This window comes from Polyodon spathula, chromosome 1 (genome assembly GCF_017654505.1).
Source record: "Polyodon spathula isolate WHYD16114869_AA chromosome 1, ASM1765450v1, whole genome shotgun sequence".
NCBI classification, from domain to species: domain Eukaryota; kingdom Metazoa; phylum Chordata; class Actinopteri; order Acipenseriformes; family Polyodontidae; genus Polyodon; species Polyodon spathula.
This window is the reverse complement of record NC_054534.1, coordinates 93,770,969-93,794,303: the sequence shown is the minus strand read 5'-3', so window position 1 is coordinate 93,794,303 and position 23,335 is coordinate 93,770,969. Positions and strand designations below refer to the sequence as shown.

General features: G+C 35.6%; 1 protein-coding gene across 5 annotated transcripts in view; it reads right to left on the bottom strand.

Moving 5' to 3' along the window:
• The window catches only part of LOC121324392 (ligand-dependent nuclear receptor corepressor-like protein), a 77,663-nt gene extending 54,569 nt beyond the window's left edge, over nt 1-23,094 (bottom strand). For 3 of the 5 annotated variants that reach the window (XM_041266200.1, XM_041266190.1, XM_041266180.1), the window contains exons 1-6: nt 22,986-23,094; nt 5,725-5,790; nt 4,618-4,697; nt 3,768-3,897; nt 3,116-3,343; nt 2,360-2,432 (exon numbers count right to left, since the gene is read on the bottom strand). In XM_041266200.1, coding sequence (XP_041122134.1) covers nt 2,360-2,432; nt 3,116-3,343; nt 3,768-3,897; nt 4,618-4,697; nt 5,725-5,790; nt 22,986-23,082 — 674 coding nt within the window. In that variant the 5' untranslated portion in view covers nt 23,083-23,094. Of the gene's footprint in view, nt 1-96; nt 1,529-2,359; nt 2,433-3,115; nt 3,344-3,767; nt 3,898-4,617; nt 4,698-5,724; nt 5,791-22,985 lie in introns of those variants that run through there. The other 2 variants (XM_041266211.1, XM_041266222.1) reach the window with 2 other exon arrangements.
• Nucleotides 23,095-23,335: the final 241 nt, after the last annotated feature.

Genomic DNA, 23,335 nt, shown 5'->3' with positions numbered 1-23,335 from the left:
GGTTTGGTTAAATTAACCTTCAACTTCAGTCAGGCTTTTCTCTTTTGCCTGCCTTTTGATTTGATTTCTATTGACTGAAAATAAAATGCTGCCCAATCAGTAATCAGTGTTTTCTCATAACAGCATTGTATACAGTAGTATCTTCCAATGATTCTTTATTACTTCATACTCTATATATGTTTGAATAAAGTATCTACTAATCACCAGCTAGTTTTAGTAGTAAGTGACTATTAGTCTGGATTTAACCAAATGTGAAATCTGCACAACAATCACTAATGCTCTAAGAAGCTTAATTAAATTAAACCTGAATACTTCTGGATAACAATGCAATAACTGAAACAGTGCACCACATACTTATATCCACAGTGAAAAACCTGAATAAAACTTTGTTTTTTCTTTTTTAAAAAGGCATGTTTGTTTTTTAAAGTGTTTACTTAAATATTTCTTGTCTAGGTTTGAGTGTTCAAAATCAGAACAATACAAATAAATCTACAAGTGTTTGGAGCTGCTTGTCCCTGAATCATTCACACCAAATATACCAGCGTCTGGTAAGCGGGGCTTCTTTTTAGGTGGGGTTTTCAGTGTTCCAGATCGTTCTTTTACTTTGTACTCTAAAGTGCTATGAGGTACACCGTAAATTCCTTGTGCTTTAGAGACGCTCATTTTCCCACCCATCACCATTGATATGGCTTCCTCCAGGATGTCGTGGTCATACTGGCGATAACGGCCACGCTTTTTCCTTGGCTGCTTATCCCTCCTATCCAGATCATCATATTCATCAATTGAACCATTCTTTATATTAAGACACAATGGAGAAAGGTCACCTTGCATTAGGCAAGAATCAATACCAGAGTGGACAAGAGGTACAGAACATTCAGTTTTGCTCTGCTTAGGGAGTATGGTCTTGAGTTTTTGAAGAGCGGACCCTTCTGGTATTGAAGTTTTAGAAACTTGATACATTACATCCACAAGACCAGAGATATCAACTTGAGGTTTGGGCACAGAACTGACTCGTACCTGAGGGATTTTTAACTGTACAGGAGGACTGGTTGAACTTTCGTAGTGAAGGCTTTCATTTTTTTCTTTTAGCTGAGTGACCATCCTCTGTAGAGTTAACTGGTGGAGGTAAGTGGAAGCTGTTGGGAATTTCAACTCTGAGTTTTCAATTAGGTTGAATTTTCCCTGTTCTGTACGTTCAGCTTGAGCCCGGGCCCAAGAAGCCACCTTTTGCAGAACAAGATGAGTCTCTCTGCTTTTTGAAAAGTAGTCATCCCGAGCGTCTTGGCTGATCTTTTTTAAAGTTGTAAGCTTTCCTTCAGATAAGACTTCCAACTGGAGAAGTAAAGTTTTTTGAGGTATGCCGTAAAGTATGGCTGCTTTGTGAATGTCAAGTGCTCCTGACCGAATGTCTTTCAAGGCTTTTGAAAGCAAGCCTTCTGAAAACTCAGTGCTTCTTTCCACATAGTTGTCCTTCTGCAGTCTCCTAGGATGGATGGAATGAAACGTTGGTAAGCTGATGCATGACAGACTGGCACACAGCTATGGAAGGGAAGGGTCCACTCCTTTATTACAGTCCTTGTTTAGGTAACATCACTGCTTCTCACATTGTTTTAAGTGTCTCTGAGTTGTGGCAGTTGTTTATTGGTTGCAAAGGTTAGAGTCCTGGTAGGACAGTCTGTCAATCATGCGGTAAAAACTTCTATGGTAACCCTCCATCAGACTGTGTATGCGTTATATGCTTGCTATCCTTTCAAAGTTGCTTGAAGTGCAAAACATTTTCTCTGATAAGCTGCATGGTACAGTTGAGTATACTGTATTGTACTATGCTGTCAGAAATGTGACGTTACCGCTGAACAAGTAATAAAAGAGTCAACCCCTTTGTCACACAATGCACTACAGTTAAACAAACACAAAAAGCTCACAAACAAAAAACCAATCATTTGAAATTTCTGCTTTTAATCTACATATAATTCAAGTCACAATATATCTTTATTGCAAATATTTTAAAAAGTAGTCCCACACAAATAAATAAATAAAACCATTTGAGATCCTTCAATTGTAGTTTGTCACTATTCACTACTTTTTAAAAATGCAAAGGAATTCATAAAACAGGCAGCAAAAATGATGCATCAGCAGACCCAGTAACTAAAATTCAATAACAGACTGAAAGTCATAGTAAGTGTGCTTGTCGTTTTCAATAAAACCAATAAGTATACAAGCATGAGTGCCTAATACTGCCCTGGGAAATTAAAGTGAACAAAAAAATAAACAAAAAACGCATCAAGTAAAAGGCTCCAACCAAACTGTCTAACAGCTGAACATAAATCACCTCTGAAATAGACTGTTGAATGGTACTTACCCTGATGCTACATTTAATGACACTGACACAGAAGTGGCACTAGTTTTCTTTGACAGATCAAGCACCCCATCTACTGCAAAACATGAATACAAAAATACAAGAGAAGTCAAACTTTTGTTTAATTGGTAAGAGTATGGTAAACTATAACAGTAGTCTCTGCATACAGGAACACCTCTTAGGAGAACACTTCAGATTAGCGAACAACCTTTACCCATTGTAAATGCTCTGCCTAAAGGAACAGAAACTTTGCTAAAAAGAACACCTTTTTTGCACCAATAGCAATTCGTTGCGAACCGATTCAAAACTGATACAGTACTGTTCTGTAACCCGATAAGTAAAATTGTTTATTCAAATCTGACTTGTCATCGCGAGAGTAATCTAGAACTGCAGCTGCATTATTTATTTATTTTTAACGTGTAGAGGCGCTGCTAATAGCTATGTTAATTCTCATATTCATAATTAACGTAGGAGCTGATGCTGCATTTTTACCGTATGGAGGGGTGCTTTGTTAATTTAGTTTGTCAGTTAGTTTATTACTATAAGCTTGCCTATTGCTTTTCTCTTACTTATTCTGTTAGTCACACGTTGATGCACACACATCATGACATAAGTAATAAACACATTTCTACTTATTCATTCATATTGTGATTGGCCTTGGCATATTGTGTCCGGTGATCAACTCTGTCTTAAAGAACACTTTGCTTGCTTCTCGAAGAGTGTTTTCTTAGCCAGACACTACTGTATTACTATTTTTACCTTGTTCAAAATTCTGTTGGTTTCTATTCACAGTGAGGTCCAACGGTCCATCTTGATCTTGTGGTTGCTGGAGACTGCTACAAACTGAATCCAAATCCACACATGACACATTTGTCTCCTGAATCTGATAGCTTTTTGAAGCATATTCAACAGCAAACTGGTGAATCATTTTTTTCATTAATTCCTGAGCAACTAAGGGAATGTTCAGATCACAGTTCTGAGGAAGGTCTATTAAAGAAAGACACAAATAAACAAACAAACTTCATTAATGTAGTAACAAATATTTAAATAGTCACTATAAAACCAAAACACGTACACTGACTTTTTTTTTCAGGATACCAAAGATTTGAAAGACCTTGAATCACTCAATATAAAAGAAGCACCGAATTATACTTTTTAATTGATCAAAAAAAATAAATCCATCAATCTTTAGCTTTTTGTAAACAGTTTAATAAAATCAGCCAGGACACCACTTTCAAGGATGAAAAAAATAATTTACTGACAATAATTGGATATTAAATGAAGAGTCAATACAAAAATTACGATCAAGCCACCAAACAATTGTATTTCACTAAACTACGTTCATTATCTTGCACATTGTTCGAGATTTGAAAAAGGGCCCATTACGACTGTAACAGAGGGTTTACTTTACCTTTCTTTTGAAAGATTGCATGAAGAATTTTTTCTGCTTGGCATTCAATTTGCTCACTGTTAGACTGGCCCTGAGATAGAGATTCTTCTGTTGGAGGAGTCTGTGATGAACAAAGAGTGGGAATAGTATCCTGCAAGAAGAAAATTTACAGTTGAACAGAAATGAGCCAAATAAGCCTACATGAATGAAAACACAATACATTCTATTGTAATTGGTTAACTTAATTAAACGTTGGACTGCCCCTCAGATGTTACTTTGACTAATTCCTTTAGAAAACTAAAATCAGTCTAATGATTTTGTTTCCCAGTGTATACAGGCTTTTTCTTTTTTACTTGCAGTAACATTTTTGGATACACAGTATTGCCAGGATGCGGAATGAGACTTTAAAAGACAAAACAGTTCCACTTATTACAAGTGATAATAGGAGCTGGATTAGCCACGTTTTATAGGTAACACGCTCAGGTGTGTCTTATTAAACTCCTAGTAAAACTAGGGATGGATCAAACTGCTGTGCAATCGAAGAATTATTTCCACTCCTGTACTGTGTTGTATTGATATCGATGGTATTCTATTTCAATGTAACCAGCACATTGTTATCTTAATTGTCTCTTCTTATTTAGATTAGCAACACCATCACATGATAACATTCCTTACACAAACCAAAGTATTTTTTTTATCTATTGCAAAACAGAACAAGTGTTGCATTTAAATTTGGTTTAGACATTTTGGTCAAGTTCAGCCTAGAATGGAGAACATGTAATTATGCTAGCTATAGCTATCAAACATGCTAAACATGTAAGTAAAGAACATGCCTAATTCTTTTATTTACCCTATTAACACATACACTTACATTGACTTTCTCTATTTGTAGTCTGCAAAATGAACAGTTTTCATCCATAGACCAATCATTCACCTCATCTGGTTCACAGTCTAAAGAAAAATAAATAAATACACAACATTTAGTTCTGATTACCAACAAAAATGTTTCTTCAATCAATACAGTATGTCCTACATGTCCATAAATTATGTTAAAATAAAAGCAGAAAGAATGTGAAAAACTGGTCCATCTGTGATCACTTCTAAGCAGCAGCACTATTATTATTATAAAAAATTGATAGATCTTAGCTAAATATTTCCTTAGGTTTTGCTCCCATTTGCAGATTCCATCAGCTTCTTGGATAGCAAGTATGGACAATACATCTTAACTAGGAATGCTAGATTTAGTTTAATTCCCTAAATACCATGAAGTACAATTTGTACTTCATGGCCCTTTTTAGAACAGCCACACCCCCAGTATTGCTTTCTTCAGATTAAACAAATGCCAGAGCAGATGTAGTTCTGGATATGAATTTATTAGTTAGCCAACACCAAATAGATAAAATACTTACACTGGAACAATCACTTTACAATACAAGTCTTTCTAACTATCAGATCACAAAAGCAATTAATTGATGCTTATAGAAGAGGTTTTCATTACCTTTAAAAAAAAAAAAGAAGGAAAAAAGTGGTCTCTATTTCTCTGAGAAATTGTGGTCTATGTTTGTTTATGACACACCCAGTGTGTGAGTGAGTGTATCTCTCCAACTGTAGGATTGTGCTCAGGTGCACATCTTTAAAGCAGCTTCATTTTTCTTGTGCATTACCCACAATCAAATCTAGAAAATAAAAACATGCTGGTCTGGATGCTTCCTTTCTAGCATAGCATGGAAGCATGTTTCCCTAAGTAGAACCGTTTCCAGTAACATTTTACCATTTGAGAGATTACTGGGGCACATGACTCTGATTAGGTGTCTACGTAAGATGACAGCTCCTAATATTAAACCTCTCTCTTAATTAACTGCCAAACATCAACAATTCTAGGAGATATGCAGACAGACCATGTATACATAAAACATAGTATTTTGTATTTACTGCGGTACTAACAGACCTAGAAACCCTAAAAAAATTCAAAACTTACCCTCAAATATACTGAGGTCCCTAAGTAGCCTTGGCCCATAGAGCCCTTCTAGTATACTTTCAAAACCTGCAAGTACAAAGAAATGTAGTTGAATAAATACATATACAAACATAACATGCACAATACATACACTGCTGCTACTACTATCATCTGTTTGAATATTGTAACAATTGTTTAACATAACACACTTGAGATGTGACTGAGGAAGATTTTTCCTCCGAGTTCAGAAATTTAGATTTCCTTAATGGCATAGAAAACTCCTGTATATAGTGTGTTATGAAAGAGAACACACACAAGCTGGAAAAAAAAAACCTTTAAAAAACACAAAAGGTACTCGAAGCATGATTATCAAAACAGACAATTTTATATAAATGTACCATGATGTGCTCTTGTCTTCTTGTTCCTTGCATGTGAAGCAAAATGAAAAGTATAGTAGCTTACTTGCTAATGCGAAAGCAACGTTATTCAAGCACAGCAACCACCCAGTTATTTCCCTGCAACCTTCTCTGTAGCTGCATACCATCCTTCACATTTCATTTCACCATCACACAACAGTCACAGGTTTTTAAAAATATAAAATGTGCCCCTGGGATACACTCACTCCCTCATCTATCATTTGAGACTCGTATTAGGGAAGTTACTAAAAGTATATTTTTATCATTTGTGAAATATAGCCAAACTTGATGTATCTGATGCCGAAAGATGCATGTCTTTGTTTCAACTAGAATTGATTACTGTAAAGAACTTTTTCTGATGTCCCAAAACATGTGGTATCCCGCTTGCAGCGTGTTCAGAATACTGCTAGAATTCTGATTGAAACCAGTTAAAGTAAACATATCACCCCTGTTTTCCATGCAGGATTGCCTTTGGGAGAAGTGGTTACAGTGTAACTGTTAGGCCTGAAAGACACCCCATTCATGAGATAGTTAAAAGTTGACCCATTTTGGACCCCCCACCCAACCTTTCCATGGTCAAAATTTCCTCCATAACTGACACAGAAAGGTAGTGTTGGTGCCACTTTAAAGCTCTCGAATAGCACTATATTCTCATTTCATGGAAGGTTCTGTGAAGTTTAAGATAAAGTTGTGTGATTCTCTGATCTTTGACATCAACCAGGTCAAATTGTGTACCCTTGGATTTTTGTCAGTGTTTGAAAGATTGTAGCCTAGACCCTTATCTACATTTCCTGCAAGTTTCGAGCCTGCCATTGGTTGAGGCACAGCACAGAGTTGAATGCAGAGTGTCAGGTGAATCTTCTAAGCAGGGTGACCAGACGTTCCAATAAAAATCGGATCGTCCCGATATTAGGGGCTTTGTCCTGTGTCCCGACTGAGGTATTGTCGGGACTCCTTTGTCCCAATTTTTAGAGTAAACGTTGAAAACCCAAAAGTTAGGAAATTTCGTATATATAGCTGCTGTGCTGTCTCACCCTATTTCTAAGTGAAGCAATTACACACCTAACACAATTAAACAAAAATATTTAGTTGTAATGGGGTATACCCACCTGTTAAATTGAAGCTGCTGTGAACTGGTGCAGCTGTAATAGATTCATGTTAATTAATTAACACTTGACTAAAGTGTAGCACAGGTGAATTAACCCTCAACAGTCCATTTATTCAGCACTTGTCAGGCGTGTCAGGTTTATTTACACGCGTTGTTTAAAATTTTTTTTTTTTTCCAGAGTTAAAGTTAAAAGTCACTGAAAATTATTAAGTCATTATTTTATTACTATAACATCTCAAAAAGCTCAGCATGTCTGTTATTCTTTGAGCGCTGGATGCAGAAGCAGCTATCTCCTTTGTTTATGTCCGTGTCATCTGTGGTGCATGGGTCTATCAGATATGCCTTTTTTTTCGGCTTCATTTGGCTCCTATAGGTCTGACTTGGCCATTGAAAGGTTTTCTCAGCTTTTTTCTGCAGAAAAAACGACTAGAGACTTGTGCCGACATCGGACTGGAATGGAAAACTTGTAATGTCGGACCTGGTCCAACATAGGACCGCAAAGGTTTAAATACAGATCAGTTTTGAAATGTGCCCTTTATAAAGTGAAAAACAAGAAAACCCAAATATAACTCAACTAAGATGTGTCCTTAAACCTTTGTTTAACATTCTTGACATTAAATGACATCAAATAAAATTCTTGCAGATTTGCAGTCTACTTGATATTGAAGACAATTTGCTGCATAAATGGCAAGTACTTCCAATGACTTTCTTGGTGTTAAAGACATCAATGCATGCTGTGACCTATTTTTAAAGCAACCTAGAGTGTGCTGCACTAAAGGTCGCACCTTAACAAAGAAGCAGATCATGTACTACCAGAACCGAACTCTGTATGGCCAGAAGTTATGTAACCCTCGTATGAAGTTGCTAGCCCATCGTCCTCCTGACCAAGACCAAACATCATCTTCAACACAGTGACCCCAAGGAGTCTAGTTCCAGAGAATCCAGCCCTCACGCTGTTCAAGACAAACAACCTGAAAGCAACAAAATTTTCAAAGCTGAAAAGGAACGAGAGTTCACAAATAAACAAGGCCTTAGAGGCAATACAAGAATCTCCACTGAAGAGAAGGCAATTGTCACAAAAGGTATATGCAGCTTAGAAGGTAAAGAAGGGGTCAGAGAAGCAATGAAGAGAAAGCTAAGGAAGATTTTCCCACAAACAGAAGTGGAAAACAATTAAGGAGCAGGCTCAGGCATATCAAGAGATGATGGCCCAGCTGAAGGAAAAATGCAAGTCAAAATATCAGTCGAAGTCAGCAAGTATTTAACAGCTGCTCCAACGTCTTGGTCTATACGGAGGGCTGCTGCCGAGCTTGGTGCTACCTACCACATGTCCAGGACAACCAAGGCTTTACAGGAAGAGAAGGGATGCCCATCGGATCCAAATCCAAAAATTAGGGGGGGGGGGGAGAACGCTAACAGAGGAGACTGCTCAAATGGTAAAACTGTTCTACAAGAGGGAAGATGTTAATCGACTCATGGCCAGAAAGAAAAATTTTGTTTTTGTTTACAATAATAGAAATCAGGAAGGAGGGCACACCAACAAAAATGGCTTGGTCAGTGCAACTTTTAGAGGCCTATTGTTTCTTCAAATTACAGCATCCTGACATTGAGACTGGCTTCTACAAATTTGCAGAGCTGAAACCAAAGGAGTGTGCATTGGTAGGCAGTAGTGGTGTACATGCTGTGTGTGTGTCTGCACAACACACCAGAAAGTAAAGCTGATGTTTTGTTCTAAGCTTCCACAACTGAATGCCAGTATAGAAGTGCCTTTGAATCACTATCAGTATTGCTTATCTTATCTCATGTATTCCCCACCCAACGTCACTTAGCAAAGTGTGAAAACTGTCCATCGCTTGAAGTTTTCAAGCGTCATCTACAAATGCTCTTTCAAAGACAGCCTGGTGGACTCAGTGGAGTACTGAAAGAGGACTACAACTGACTAGGGCTGTATTAGGTGGTTCGTTCACTAGCCATGAATTTGAAGATTGTTTTAAACCTTTGAAGGTTTGGTCAGACGCCATTCATGCACTGTATTTTTTTTTTCTTTGTTAACAGAAATTGTTTGACAATGTGTAAATACTATTAAATCACTCATTAACTGTCATGCAAAATGTATTTGTATAATGCATATTTAAAGAAATGTTTAAATACCTATAGTGGTTGTAGTGCTTCAGTAAAATATGTACTGAATACCTAGTGTACAAGACACTGTAAGAGAAGTACTATGGTAGAATATGTTTGAAACATACAAAATATACGCTAACACTAATCACTTTAATTTAAAAAAAAATGAGCACCGTCCGTCCCTTCCCCTCCAGCTCGTGTTAACCAGAGGCAAATCTCTGTATAGTGTAAGCTGTATTGAAAGAAATGTCTTGAAACCCCTCTCCTGTTTGAGATTTTTTTTGTTAAATGCCCAGATGACCAAAAAAAAAAAAAAAAGCTGAATGCAAACTGTGCAACCGGTCAGTATTAACTTCCATTTAATTCACCTGTATTTATTTTAGCCAATTGTGTAAAGTGAACAGCTAATGAAAATAAAAAAAACGCAATCTATCATGTCCACATTTTCCACATGTACGCATGCGCTGTTCCAATTGCGTGGATTTCCACTCTGCTATATAGCAGAAGCAGGTGTCTGGCAAATCTGCCTGGAGAGAGGTCTGTGCTGCTCTCAGCTTGTCATATCAGTGAAGCACAGTGTTTCTGCGTTTTTTATAAGTATAAATGCTCTGGTAAACATAAACAGTCATCATTCCTTGACGTTTTTTTTTTTTTTTTGTTTATTACCGCGCCTGCATTTTATTAACAGCAATAGCGGCTGGTTGAATATGTGTTCGGTGTTTGATACATTTCTTACTTGCAATAGAAAAAACGAAGGAAAACACAAAAGAAAGTGCAAAGCGACAAAGTTATAAAGAGCCCCTTTGGATCATTTTTAGTTAATAATTAATTCTAGTTTTTTCTTGAGGTTAATGTTTTCATATTGTAAACATTTTAAATGGCACACACAATTCTGCTGAGATGGGAAGTAAATAGTAAAGTGACAAACATTTACAGTGCAGACTATTTTGTATTATTTATAATGACTTTACCTACTAAAAATCAAAAGATTCCTAAATACTACCTTTTAATTCTTTGCACCCAAGTTTTCAGAATGAAGCCTGCTTGATTTTCTGTCTCAGCAATCTGTCAGTCCCAGACTGTTGTGTAAAATTATATAGTAAATAAAAGGGACAAAAAAGAAATGTGGTAACCAGATTATTCTGCCTTTTATTGCAACTATGGTACCATTCATTGAGCGAAAAGTACTTTAGCTGAAACCTCCTTACTCAAGAGGTACAGTTTCAAAAAAAGTACCCCGAGTTGAGAAGCAAAGTGTTACCTAGCAATAACCAATCGAGTGCGTTTTAAGACATGCAATGCCCGCCCACTGATCTCTCAGCAGAGTGCGAGGAGACGGCGCCTGCAGATGTTTTTTTTTTGGACTGCATGTTAACAGCAACGAACAGAAAGGAAAGAAGAAATGTTAAGGTGGGGTGACACCATTGCAAAGTTAAACTGCATCTACGGGACTTTTTTTTTTAAATGATATACAATTGTGTTAAATTTTTCAATACATAAATACAACACTATCAACTCGAGGAGATGACAACATCTTTACAATATAAAAAAAAACGGTTTCAAAACCGTGGCAGTTTATACCGCAATGTACCGTAAAACCAGTATATCGTGACATCCCTAAATGTAGAGGAGAGTGGCGTTTGATTCGAGTACTCAGAAATTGTAATTTTTAACGATCTTATAGCAGCTGTCCTGCATAGTAACTAATGCTTCAAAAAAACAATAATCTAAAACATAAACAAATAATAAGCACAACGGGTATACAGTCTTTTTAAAACAATTTTATTATTTAGTTTTATTTTAGTAAATATAACAAATGTTACCTTTCCGTCCTACTACCCGGATAACTCAGTCAAACAAGCCCTGAGGCACCAGAGCAGCAGTTACGTGTGCTGTTTAACCACTCTGGGGTAACCCCTGAACACCAAAATTTTAGCAATGCAAAAACACGGAAACAAAAAAAAAAAAAAAAAAAAAAACACTGCAAAGTTTATAACTAAATCAACAGTTTATGTTGGTCAGGATGAATGCACTACGCTGGATTTTACCACAGCTCCGATTACAATGCACACGAGTAGCTTTACAGACACATGTTTGGCAATCATTTAAAATCAACAGAGATAAGCACTTCAGTTCCAAATATGTATAGGCCTAATATGTAGCACACTGTCAGTAACTCCTATACAAAACAAGACAACTATGATTTTGACACAACTTTAAACCCTTTTTACATAAGCTTAAAACCACAGTGTTCTACCACATACGGGGAGAGAGTGCGCTTCAAAACAGCACTTTCCTAGATAGCAGCATGCATTTCTCTCTACCCAGAATGCACATCATTTTGTGTGTGTGTATAATATCTATATATATTATATATTATAATATATATATATATATATATATAATATATTATATATATTATATAAAATCTAAGATTAACTCTTTAGTTGATTAATCTGGTAAATCGCAACAGCCTTAATAAAAAGATTTATTCACTTACCTAACGTTTTGAAAAATGTAAACTGCCATCCCTTGTCTCTGCTAATAGAGACATTGAAACTTGTTATCTGTGTTTCCTCCAAAACTATCAAAATAAAGTTAATACTAAATTAAAATAAACTGACCATTACATTTAGTATAGTTCAGACTACAAATTAAGGTACTTTGGAAAGACATAGGTAGCTTATTGCTGGCATTACAATAACAATAAAAATATTAAACAGTTAAGCAACAGTCCAGCAATGTCATGTGAGAGTAATCATATTTACAGTACTCCACAAATGAAGTTTAGCTTTTTACTAGCATTACAATAACTAGGATAAAATATTAAACACTTAGATGAAAAAAAAAAAGCGATCAATCTAATGACAGCTAAACTTGCAGAATAGTATCCCAACGGCCGCCATGTTGTGTTTCAGTGTAGTACAAAAAACCCCACAAAATTGCAAAATTTAGCAAAATTCCGTTCCGAATGCTATAACTATCCCTATATATTTAAGTCACTTTGCTTCTGCTCTTTTCAGTGCTTTCAGTTTTTTTTTTCTTTGTGTGTCTGTCGAATACCGTTATGCTTAACTGCTGGGGTCAAGAAGAGCTACTTCCTCGTAGTGACCCCTGGGCAACGTCTCCGACGGCAAAAAGCTCTTCAAATCTAACTTACAGACCTCTTCTGTAACCCTACTGACATGCACCAGTATTTACACATGTCCTCTGCACATCCAATACACACTAAAAAGGGCAATCCCAAAGGGTCTAGGAATAAGAATATGCTCTAAAGAAAGTGATTATGTAAAACAAAGAAATGTATTAAAAACAAATCTAAAAAAAAGAGGATACAAGAAAGAATCAAGAGACTGAGTTAGAAATGTGGATAAACTAAAAGATGATCTGCTAGATTATAAAAACAGAGATAAAAAGGTCAAGAGTCCCATTAGTAATGACTTACCATACTAAACTTTTGCCAAATATTTCTAAAATATTCTGGAAACACCAACACAGATTCTACATAATTCAGAAAAAAATTATAAAAAGTATTTAAGGTCCCAGTTGTAGCATTCAAAAAAGAAACTCATTTAGGTGATATTTTAGTTCATAGCAAACATAAAAGAATACATTGACAAAATAGGTTCTACAAATACGTACACTAGTACATGTAAAGTATGTAAATACATGGACAAAAGAAAACATACAAATAAACATAAGAACAACACATACCCTCTAAATACTAACACCTACTGTAAAAATAACAATGTTGTTTATGGAATAGCCAGTGAAAAGTGTGATGAAATAAAATATGTTGGAGAGAATGGTACAACTTTATATAAAAATTCAGAACCACCTTTCATTAATTAGAAATAAAAAATAATAATAATGAACCAATAGTACAGCACTTCACCAGTCAAGGACATGACATAAGTGATGTAAAGTTTGTAGTATTAGAACAGCTAAAATCAGACAATGCGACATATAAAGAATAAAAAAAGTAAATGGATAAATAGACAACACGATTATGCCAGCAGAACTCAACATAAAAGAATGAACTAATTAACTCCAATAAACATAACATTTAAATAAATAAACAAACAAAATTCATTCAAAAGTTGTGCATACTGATGTGCTGGGGAGGCCAAATCAAGGCTGATCCTCAGAGCCAGCATTGCATGTGAATATAAATATAAGTTTACATAAAATAATGTGAATTAGAATTAATACAGATTTAAAAGACAAAAGTAAAAATAATGTCACAATATATAGAACACCATTACTTCATGCAAGAATAACTCATGGATTAGAATATAAACAATAACAAGTAGTTGCCATGCTGTCAAAAACCTATTTCCTCCAATGTTTTGATTCAAACACAGGCTCCCTTGAGAAAGACATGTACAACATATTGAAACATTGGGCAGCTGGCTCTTGAGCTGAGCTCAAAAAAATAATTAAAAAAATTATATATATATATATATATATATATATATATATATATATATATATATATATATATATATATATATATATATATACACACACACACACACATACACAGTGCCTTGCAAAAGTATCCACACCCCTGACCGATTCTCTTATATTACAAAATTACAAATGGTACACTGAAATTTCGTTCTGTTTGATATTTTATTTTTAAATGCTGAAACTCAGAATCAATTATTGTAAGGTGACATTGGTTTTATGTTGGGAAATATTTTTAAGAAAAATAAAACACTGAAATATCTTGCTTGCGTAAGTATTCAACCCCCACACATTAATAACTGGTAGAGCCACCTTTCGCTGCAATAACAGCTTTAAGTCTTTTGGGGTAAGTATGTACCAGCTTTGCACACAGTGTCGGAGTGATTTTGGCCCATTCTTCTTGGCAGATTTGCTCCAGTTTGTTCAGGTTGGTTGGACGACACTTTTGGACCGCAATTTTCAAATAGTGCCACAGATTCTCAATGGGATTGAGATCAGGACTTTGACTGGGCCACTGTAGGACATTCACCTTTTTGTTCTTGAGCCACTCCAGTGTTGCTTTGGCCTTGTGCTTGGGATCATTGTCTATATCATTGATCTCATATTATATAAATATATATATATTATATATTATATATATAATATCTATATAGATAATATATATATATATATATATATATATATATATATAGGAGAATGACATACAAACACACACACACACTTACGCAGGACACGCACAGAGAAATAGAAACACTGTTTATTTCAAACCCTGGTTATTTCAGGCTTAAGTGAATTGTACAAAAAGTGTAAAATAAACTGCCATTCACTAAATTTAGCTCTCACGTTATGCTAATGAAATATCTAAAATATAACAATGTGCTTGCTTTGGTGTATATAATATCGAAAATAGCAGAACAAACATGTTTCAGTAAACTGTTTTTTACCGAAAAAAGAAACTGGTACTATGCAAGTGTAATCATAAGAGCTGTCTGTTACAGTATGCTGTCAGATCAGGACTTGACTAATGCCAGGCATGGTCACCAGTTCCACACACCTTTACTGCCAGTCTTGCATTGCAGGGGCCTTGACACTTTAAAAGTCAGTTTTTCTTCTTGTTGAAAAATGGTCATGGTATCAAAACCAATAGCAATCACCAAATTCTCAAGCCCTGCTATCCAGTGTCAGGCATTAACCCATTAAGGAACACTGCTCCATGCATGCCCAAACTAAGATTGTTTTAGGAATCTACAAAAATACAAGTCACATTTTTTGTAATTATTTACAACATTTAAACTATTTGGAAGGGAGTTCAAGACAATTCCTATATTTTAATTTGAAAAAGAAAATTTGGAAGTCCTTGAATAGAGCGCAGATGTTTTGCTGGGTTATCTTTTTCTTGGATAGTACTGCATGTTCCTTGACCAAGGTTGAGTGGTTTAAGTACAATTATTGTTCAAAAGAATGCCAGACCCATTTTATGCCAGTGAAGCAGAATCTGTACGGATGGATTAATTATTTTTACTTTATATAAGTAAAAATAATATATATATATTTTTTAAATACATCTACAAAACCATATACTTTCTGGTGGATAGGGCTAGGAACTTAACAGAGGAAATATTCCTCAAGATCCAATAAACATTACTGTATCTTATTTTTACAATATTAAAAAAAAAAACTTTTCATAGTGCCGCATCAAACAGCCTACAGGTAAAGTTTGTAATATAGCCACCCACATCCAAAAAAGGGCCCTAAATGCAAGTTTCCTTCAGCTCCTAATAGATATGTGTTAAAATCAGTATAGGCCAGTGTTACTCAGTTGGTGGCCCACGAGAGCCTTCCGTTTGACCTGTACAGCATCAGCTATCCTTCACTACAAAAGCTGAAATTGCAGATACACAAGACTGAAAGGTCGGCACTATTTACAGGGCATTTGTGTCCCTAACAAGTGTTTCTTTTTTTTTTTCCTGGCAACATCATAATAAAAGGAACAAGTGTTCACTGCACTCCATAAAGTAATACTTTCTCCTGCCTTGTTTACAACTCACTCTGTATGCATGCTACCCTGAAATCAATACATTTTAGTTTATTTTCCCACTGTATGCACATTCATTCCAGTACATTCCATAACCCAACAGAGTTTACTATTATTATTTAACTCATAAATAAATTACTCCTATCCTATGTTTCTCAACGGGGGCGCAACCGCCCCCCCAGGGGGCATTCTGAAGCCAAAGGGGGGCGTTTACATCCAAGAGGGCAGGAGGGGTTAACTACTTACACACAATGTGCCAGTGCTGCACTCACTGACTTGTGCACTATAAGATCGTGTATACATCAAGTCAGAAATGTTTGTTGCTGCACAGCAACGTCACTGCCTTTTGCGTGGTTTGTCATGCAAATGTAATGTGGTCCAATCAGAACGAAGCATCCGTTCCATTTATGCCTGTTGCCATGTTATGTTACATTTCAGAGTTTATTTTTGTTGTTATCTAGTGATGTGAATTTGAGGAGATTTTAAGAATCGGTTCTGAACCGGGTACTTCGATTCTGGTTCCAAAACTATTTACAAAAACATGTCCGTGTCAGTGTGTGAGCAGTAGTTCTGACAATATTGTGCAATCTATGAAATCGCCCTGTATAATTAAAGTTAACAAAATAATAATCTCCAGTTTGCACAGTGACAGTTTTATCACAACAGTGAAAGCCATTGTGTGCTTGTATATGTGGTTGTCTTGCGAATGATCCCCTCAAGGTGCAGAAGATTCACTTTACCCAAAGCATTTTCATCACTTCATGTAAAAGTGAGACTGAAATTACTCTCCAGGGAAATACAGATAATTAAAAAAAAAAAAAAAAAAAAAAAAAAAAACAACACACATTTAAAAACCCCCGTTACTGCTGTAAAATATTTTGCAGACCTTGTTTTTCTAAGTGTGAATATGTCAAATGTATGAGGTAGAAATGTTTTAAGAATCGGTTTTGCTAAACAGTAAACATTTTATGTATTTATCTACATGTTGATTATACCAGTGACTGGGGTTAATTATTCTTATTTTATTAGTTGTATTTTTATACGTCTCGGAACTAGTGGAATTAAATGTAATTAATAATTGATGTTAATATGCCATTGTTAATCGGAAAGAATTCTTATGTTATTATTTTACAGAGTAGTAGGTAATTATGAGCAGGCAACCAGTTAAGAACCCAGTCTATTGACTGGTCTGCATTTATAATAAGATTTCAGGACAGGCTTAATAAATGTAAATATAAACTTATTAAAAATTATAGATTTTTTTCTCTCTAGTGCTGGGTCTAACGCAGGATTTTCGTGTTCGGCTATTCGCTCAATTTAAATATCTGTTTATTTTCAAAAAGTAATAAGTGTCATGATATTGCTCAGACAGCATAGCAGCAGAGGCAGGGGGCGTGGCCCGTGTGTGTGCGCCTTTATTTTACAGCAAGATGATACAATATGTAAAGTAACACTGTTGCGGTAGAAAAATATCCCAAGAATAAAGAATATGTTGTGTAGGACTTGCACTGAATTAACTACAGCAGTTTAAGTTAAACGTTGTTTTGTCTATTCCTCAAATAGTACATAAAGTTGACACCGCATTTTATTTGATATTTACTCCCCCCCCCATTCGTTGCCATTGCCGTTTCTTCACAGTAAACAGTAGCCATAGACATGTTTTCATAAAGTCATAACAAGAGGTTTACTTGTGCCTTTTTATAGCTGAACAAACAAAGAAAAACTGAACTTTAAACACTTCAAAATAAAACAAAACGTGCAAATGACATTGTAAAACAAAGGGGAAAAAACTCACAAATTCTGGTTCTCGTTTATTACATTCTACATAAAGTTGCAACAAAAAATATATAACAGACTGTATAAAATCTATATAAAAGTCAGTACACAACATTTCCAACAAGTTGGGCACGGTTTAAGTGAGGCATTGCACAATGGCGTGCTTGCCTGTTTTCTGTCCCATGAGATTTTGACCCTCCAGATAGCATTCCACAGAGATCACTACGTATGCGCGCATAATCTGATGCTTTTACTTTTTGCTGTCTAAAGCTTTTAAATAAAGGCTCAAGAGCTGATTGAAGTGTTGATCCAGTGTTTCTTGTATTTGTATTTGTATGTGTGTATATATATATATATATAAAAATCTCACATATCACCCACCCCCCACCTATTCGGTTTGAGTTTGTGTTAATTGGAATAGAAGTTTTGTTTTTTGTTTTTTAATTGTATTGTTGACTTTAAAAACGGGTTGTATTTTCTCTCTATTTTTTGTTTTGTTTTTGTAGTGTGGGGCGCTCCAAAGCCAACAGATAGGCAGGGTGCCGAGTGGTTTAAAAAACAAATAATCATAACTTTTCATTTTGAAATATCACTTCTGTATTTACAGCTATGCCCATGGTTTCACTAACACAAATCTTCTCTGTGTGAACATTGGGATCTTATTGTTAAATGACTGTACTGTAAAATATCCGTCTATCTACAGACCCGTCATTTAAGTTATTTTATTATTGCCATCATCGCGAGATACAAACAGCGAACATTTAGGTGGCAATATGTTCTTTAATAAAATAAATAAAATAGTAGTCTGTGTTTGTAGTACTTTTGTGTTTTAATACAGACGTTAAATAGTCTACAAAGTTGTCTAATTGTTGAAGTCCTTAAGAAGGTTTCCATTTATTTTCCATGATTGCATTTATTTAACGCACTCAAATTGTGAATTATTTTTACAGATTCAACTCTTCTCGTTGTTTATCCCTTACAGAATACCCAGCCTCATTTATAACCCAGCTACATAAACTGTCCCCCCTCACTTTTGAAACCAGTTACGTCACTGCCTATACTGACAATTAAAGTTTCACATTTTCCTTTCAAATACATAAATCTCAAGCTTAATGCAGTAATTTACTTCCACGTTATTCTTTTGATTCCATCTGTGTTCTCATTAACACAGATTCTATATATATATATATATATATATATATATATATATATATATATATATATATATATATATATATATATATACCCACACACACACACACACACACACACACACACACACACACACGATTTATTAGAGATGGGACGAATACAGCCGTTCCGCATCATTTTCCTTTAAGGTCTCACTGAACCAACACATTTCAAATGAATGCTGCCTAAACTTATAAATCACACAATTAGCTTGTGCTCTGTGTATCAGGGGCATAGCTAGGAATGGAAATTTGGATGGGCCCCAACTTCAGGTGGACAGGCAAGTACCAAAGGTCTGACGTCACAGGAGATAGTTTACATTACAAAAGAGATGAAAACTGTGAATGCATCAAATATCTCCCCAGGATTTGAGCGGAACAAACATTTGGAAACTGTTCAGTGGGATGCTCATCCTCGGGGGGGGGGGGTATACGCATCATACACATGGGAGGGGTCATACGTAAAAAATACTCATCATATAATAGACGTATCCCCTCCAGCTCAACACTGCACGACCAGAATGACAGTAAACAGACGATGAATTGTTTTTGTCTATGTGTAAACATCATGGCTTTATTCCTATGCATCGGGACGCAGGACATTAGCTAGGAAACCGGGACTGTCCTGACTACATAGGGCTGTTGGGATGTATTAGAGTGAAGCAAGACGAACATTTTTTTCAGTTTATAACAGTAGTTGCACGTATACGCTACCCATATGCATTAGGGGTGAGAATAAATAGTAACGATGGCACCTATCGACAAGTGAGTCCAACATTCGAAAAGTTAAAAAAAAAATTTTTTTAAATGTAGCGGTAATGAAGTTTGGCTGGAGGATGGGATTTGTTATTTCTTCTCTGTGATTAGCTAAACTAGAATGTACCTCAGCTAACAATGGCTTCCTCACAGAAAAGTTCTGCATGGAAATACTTTGACAAAATAAATAAAAACCCTGTTAAGTGTAAAATATGTACCATTGTTGAGATACTTGTGATGGAACATTGTTTCAAAATTGTACAATGCAACAAAAATATATTAAATGGGCATGGCGGAAGGTTTTTAATGATAATTTACCCTCTGTCAAAATGGCAAGTTTTTCAGTATCTAAAAAGCTTAGAGGGAAAGCTGGGTGTTTATGGGCACCACTGGAGTCCCTCCCTTTAAAAACATGAGTCAGTATTTATGAATGCGCTATGATATCAGTCTGTAAATAAAATTAAAAAAAAAATGCCAGCACATCTCCTGTGTTACTGAAAGGGCAAGAAGGACGGTAACAATCAGATCAAATTAAAATGTCTGGAAAACCATCAGCAAATAACATCAACAGAATACAGTAATCCCAACATCATGTAGCATGGTTGGTGACCAAACTTAGAACAATAACAAAAAATTAAAATACACTTAAGGTTTGAGTGTTGCATAAAATGGCGTGAAAACTAAATACAGAAAATAATTATAAATGACAACACAGTAAATTAAGTAAAAAAACAAAAAACACATAAGTGAAAAGGTTATGGTATGAAGCTGAAAAAAGCTATCTTTATAAACGAATAAACCAATGTTGTTTTTACAAATAGTTGAATAAACACAAACAGGCTTGTATCATTTGTTGTATCTTCTTTAGCAGCCACATCGATCCCTGATATCAGATTCAGTTGTTTATTGATAGGCTTGAGGATGACTTAATTGTGCAGCAGCTTCTTGCGCTATATCATGTGCTGATAACTCTTCAGCCAAAGCAGGCACAGTAAATTTAAGTTGTTACCATAATGAAAAATGGTAAATGTATCATTTTAGCACTGTAGCATGTATTGTACTAAAGCAGGGTCAGCTGTTGCAGGGAAAACATTTTATTTATTCAACATAAGGCAACAAAAAAGGGAGGACACACATTAAATTATGGTTTACTATAACTTTAGTCACTTAGTTGTATTTTAAGCAGTTGAATATGATTGCAGCCAACTTGCTCCTGAAGCGACTCCCAGCAATTAGTTTTGGCCTAGGAGTCATTGGCTCCTAAAGGCAAAAGGTTTTTCTGGAGCCGATTCAAACTTCTATCACATCAGTGCTGTCCATAATGGCCTCACATCCTACCGAATAAATACCACTAACCTGACCACAGTCAAACCACCCCGAAGTAAGAACCACCTTTTTTTTTTCTTTTTATGAACATATTTTGGTTAATAAATGCAATATGAAAAGTGTAACTATGGTACAGCAGATGTTTAAAAATGCTCTTTGGTAGATACAATGTATGACCTTCATTTGTATTATTATTATTATTATTATTATTATTATTATTATTATTATTATTATTATTACTGGGATGATACCTTACTGTGCCTGTGTTAAGGCAGTTGATCATACATTTGTTCAAATTACACAATGTAAACTTAAAAAGGTGGAGACACCCGTGTTTAAGTTTATCATCTGCCTCAAAGAAAATGGTTACACTGCACAGTACAATTATTTAAAAAAATGTAATTAACAATTTCCTTTCACATTTACTGTAATCACCCATTTGTTCTGCCCCTATATGTGTACAAAACTAAGTTTCTTGTTTTTTTTCTTTTTAGTAGTAAATATATGTATATTCAACTTCTTCATTTTCTACATTAATTTTCTTCATTAAATAAAATTAACGGTCACAAAATCTTTTTGTCAGTGCCTGCAATTAGATTGCAAATCAATACAGACAATCTTAATCATACACACACATTACATGTCAACTACTGAAATAGAAAATATAGGTTGTGATCCATTACTGTACTGTACAGCTATGGCCAAAAGTTGTGCATCACCCTTTAAAATTAACTACATTTGCTTCATAAAGTCAAATGAAACCCCCAGAATAATGTTGTCAACATATTTAATTACATTTGAGAAATGTGACATTTCAAAATTAAACATTAACTGTAGTATTGTTATGGTTATGGCTTCTGGCAGACTTTTGCAATATAACTGTCTCAATTCTAAAATTCTAGGATATCTAAAACGTTTGGTCATAGCTGACTCTCTTCATGTATAAAACATATGCAATCCATACGTCAAGATTAACAGGTCTAAGCTACTTTAAATCTAACCTGTGGGAAGGGTGGTACCGTTGGTAGGGCTGATGGCACAGGCAAGTGATACTGTACAATTCCCCAAAAACATTTTACAATGCTGTGGAACACTTCACTATCAAAGTTTTATTTATAGGAACTGGGTAACCACAGTTTATCATCCAGTTAAACAAGTTCAATTTACATAATTAAAAATAATTCCAAATAATACCGTTTGTATTTAACAAGCATGTCAAAATAAACAAATATAAAACAAACAGGCTGCATTACAGAATTGCATTTCTGACTCGCACGGGTGATGCGCAGACGACATTTCCGCATTTGCTTTTGTCATTGAAATCCGAGACCTCTTGAACAAACACTGCTGTCACTGCAACGAAGTTCAAGTCTACTGATAATCTCAAACGCAAAACCGTTCCGAAAACGAGTTTTACAATCGTTGCGGAGAGAATATATGTAAGAAATGGTATAGATATACTTCAGCACTGATCAGAAACATAGGACATACCAACAATGCATCACACTGTGCAAAAATATACCCACTCAAATACAAACTTTGGACTGTTGTTATTGCGAGAGAAAGGGATCTGTGCTGTATATAAACCAAAGCGAACGCGTGATCCCACAATTTAGGATGGCAGTTTTGGCTCGTACACACACTGACCTCCCTCTGGCAAAAATCAACCGTCTCCATGGCAGCTGAATTCACACATTTTGAAAAAAACAACAAAAACAAAACTTCAAATCCTAACCGTCACCGCACGACTCTCCATCTTAAAGCTGAATACAACCCAGTACCAACTTTAAAAATAAGAAAAAAGATATCTATGCATGCAGCAGGAATCTCGCTTAGAACTCTTTACTGCAAAGCCATATCATTTCTATATAGCAATAAATTCCCGAGGGGGTACAAGATGTTCGCCGGAACAGCGAGGAGTCAAGACAAAGAAAATGGAGACAGGAAAGGTACCTCTTCTATTGAACTTGAGCACGGGTACATTTTGATTATGTAGTGAACCGTTTTAAACTGTTAAATGCACTTAACACCAGAAACAAAGCACAAAGGTCGAAAGCAAATGAAAAGGTACATTTGCTTACCTACACAGTGGACCAGTTTATGCCGCCAGGAATCTAGTTCCCGCCGGAATCCTTTCCTCTCTGCCGTGCATTTGGAGCTACGGCACTGTGCAGCCATTCTGCCTGTCCTTCTCTCGCTGTACGCGTGACGTCACGAATCATTTACATACTGAGGTACTCACGCGTAAGTGATTGACACGTGTCATCACCCACGAACAGAGGAGGAGCTTCAGAGCAAAGCAATAAACAGCTTGTCATTAAACAGCACACATTTCTTTATACTTTTATCTGCGGGGATGGTCGAAGCATTTATTTACAGTAACCGGGTTTTTTTTTTTTTTTTTTTTTTTTTTTTTAATGTGTTTTAGAGT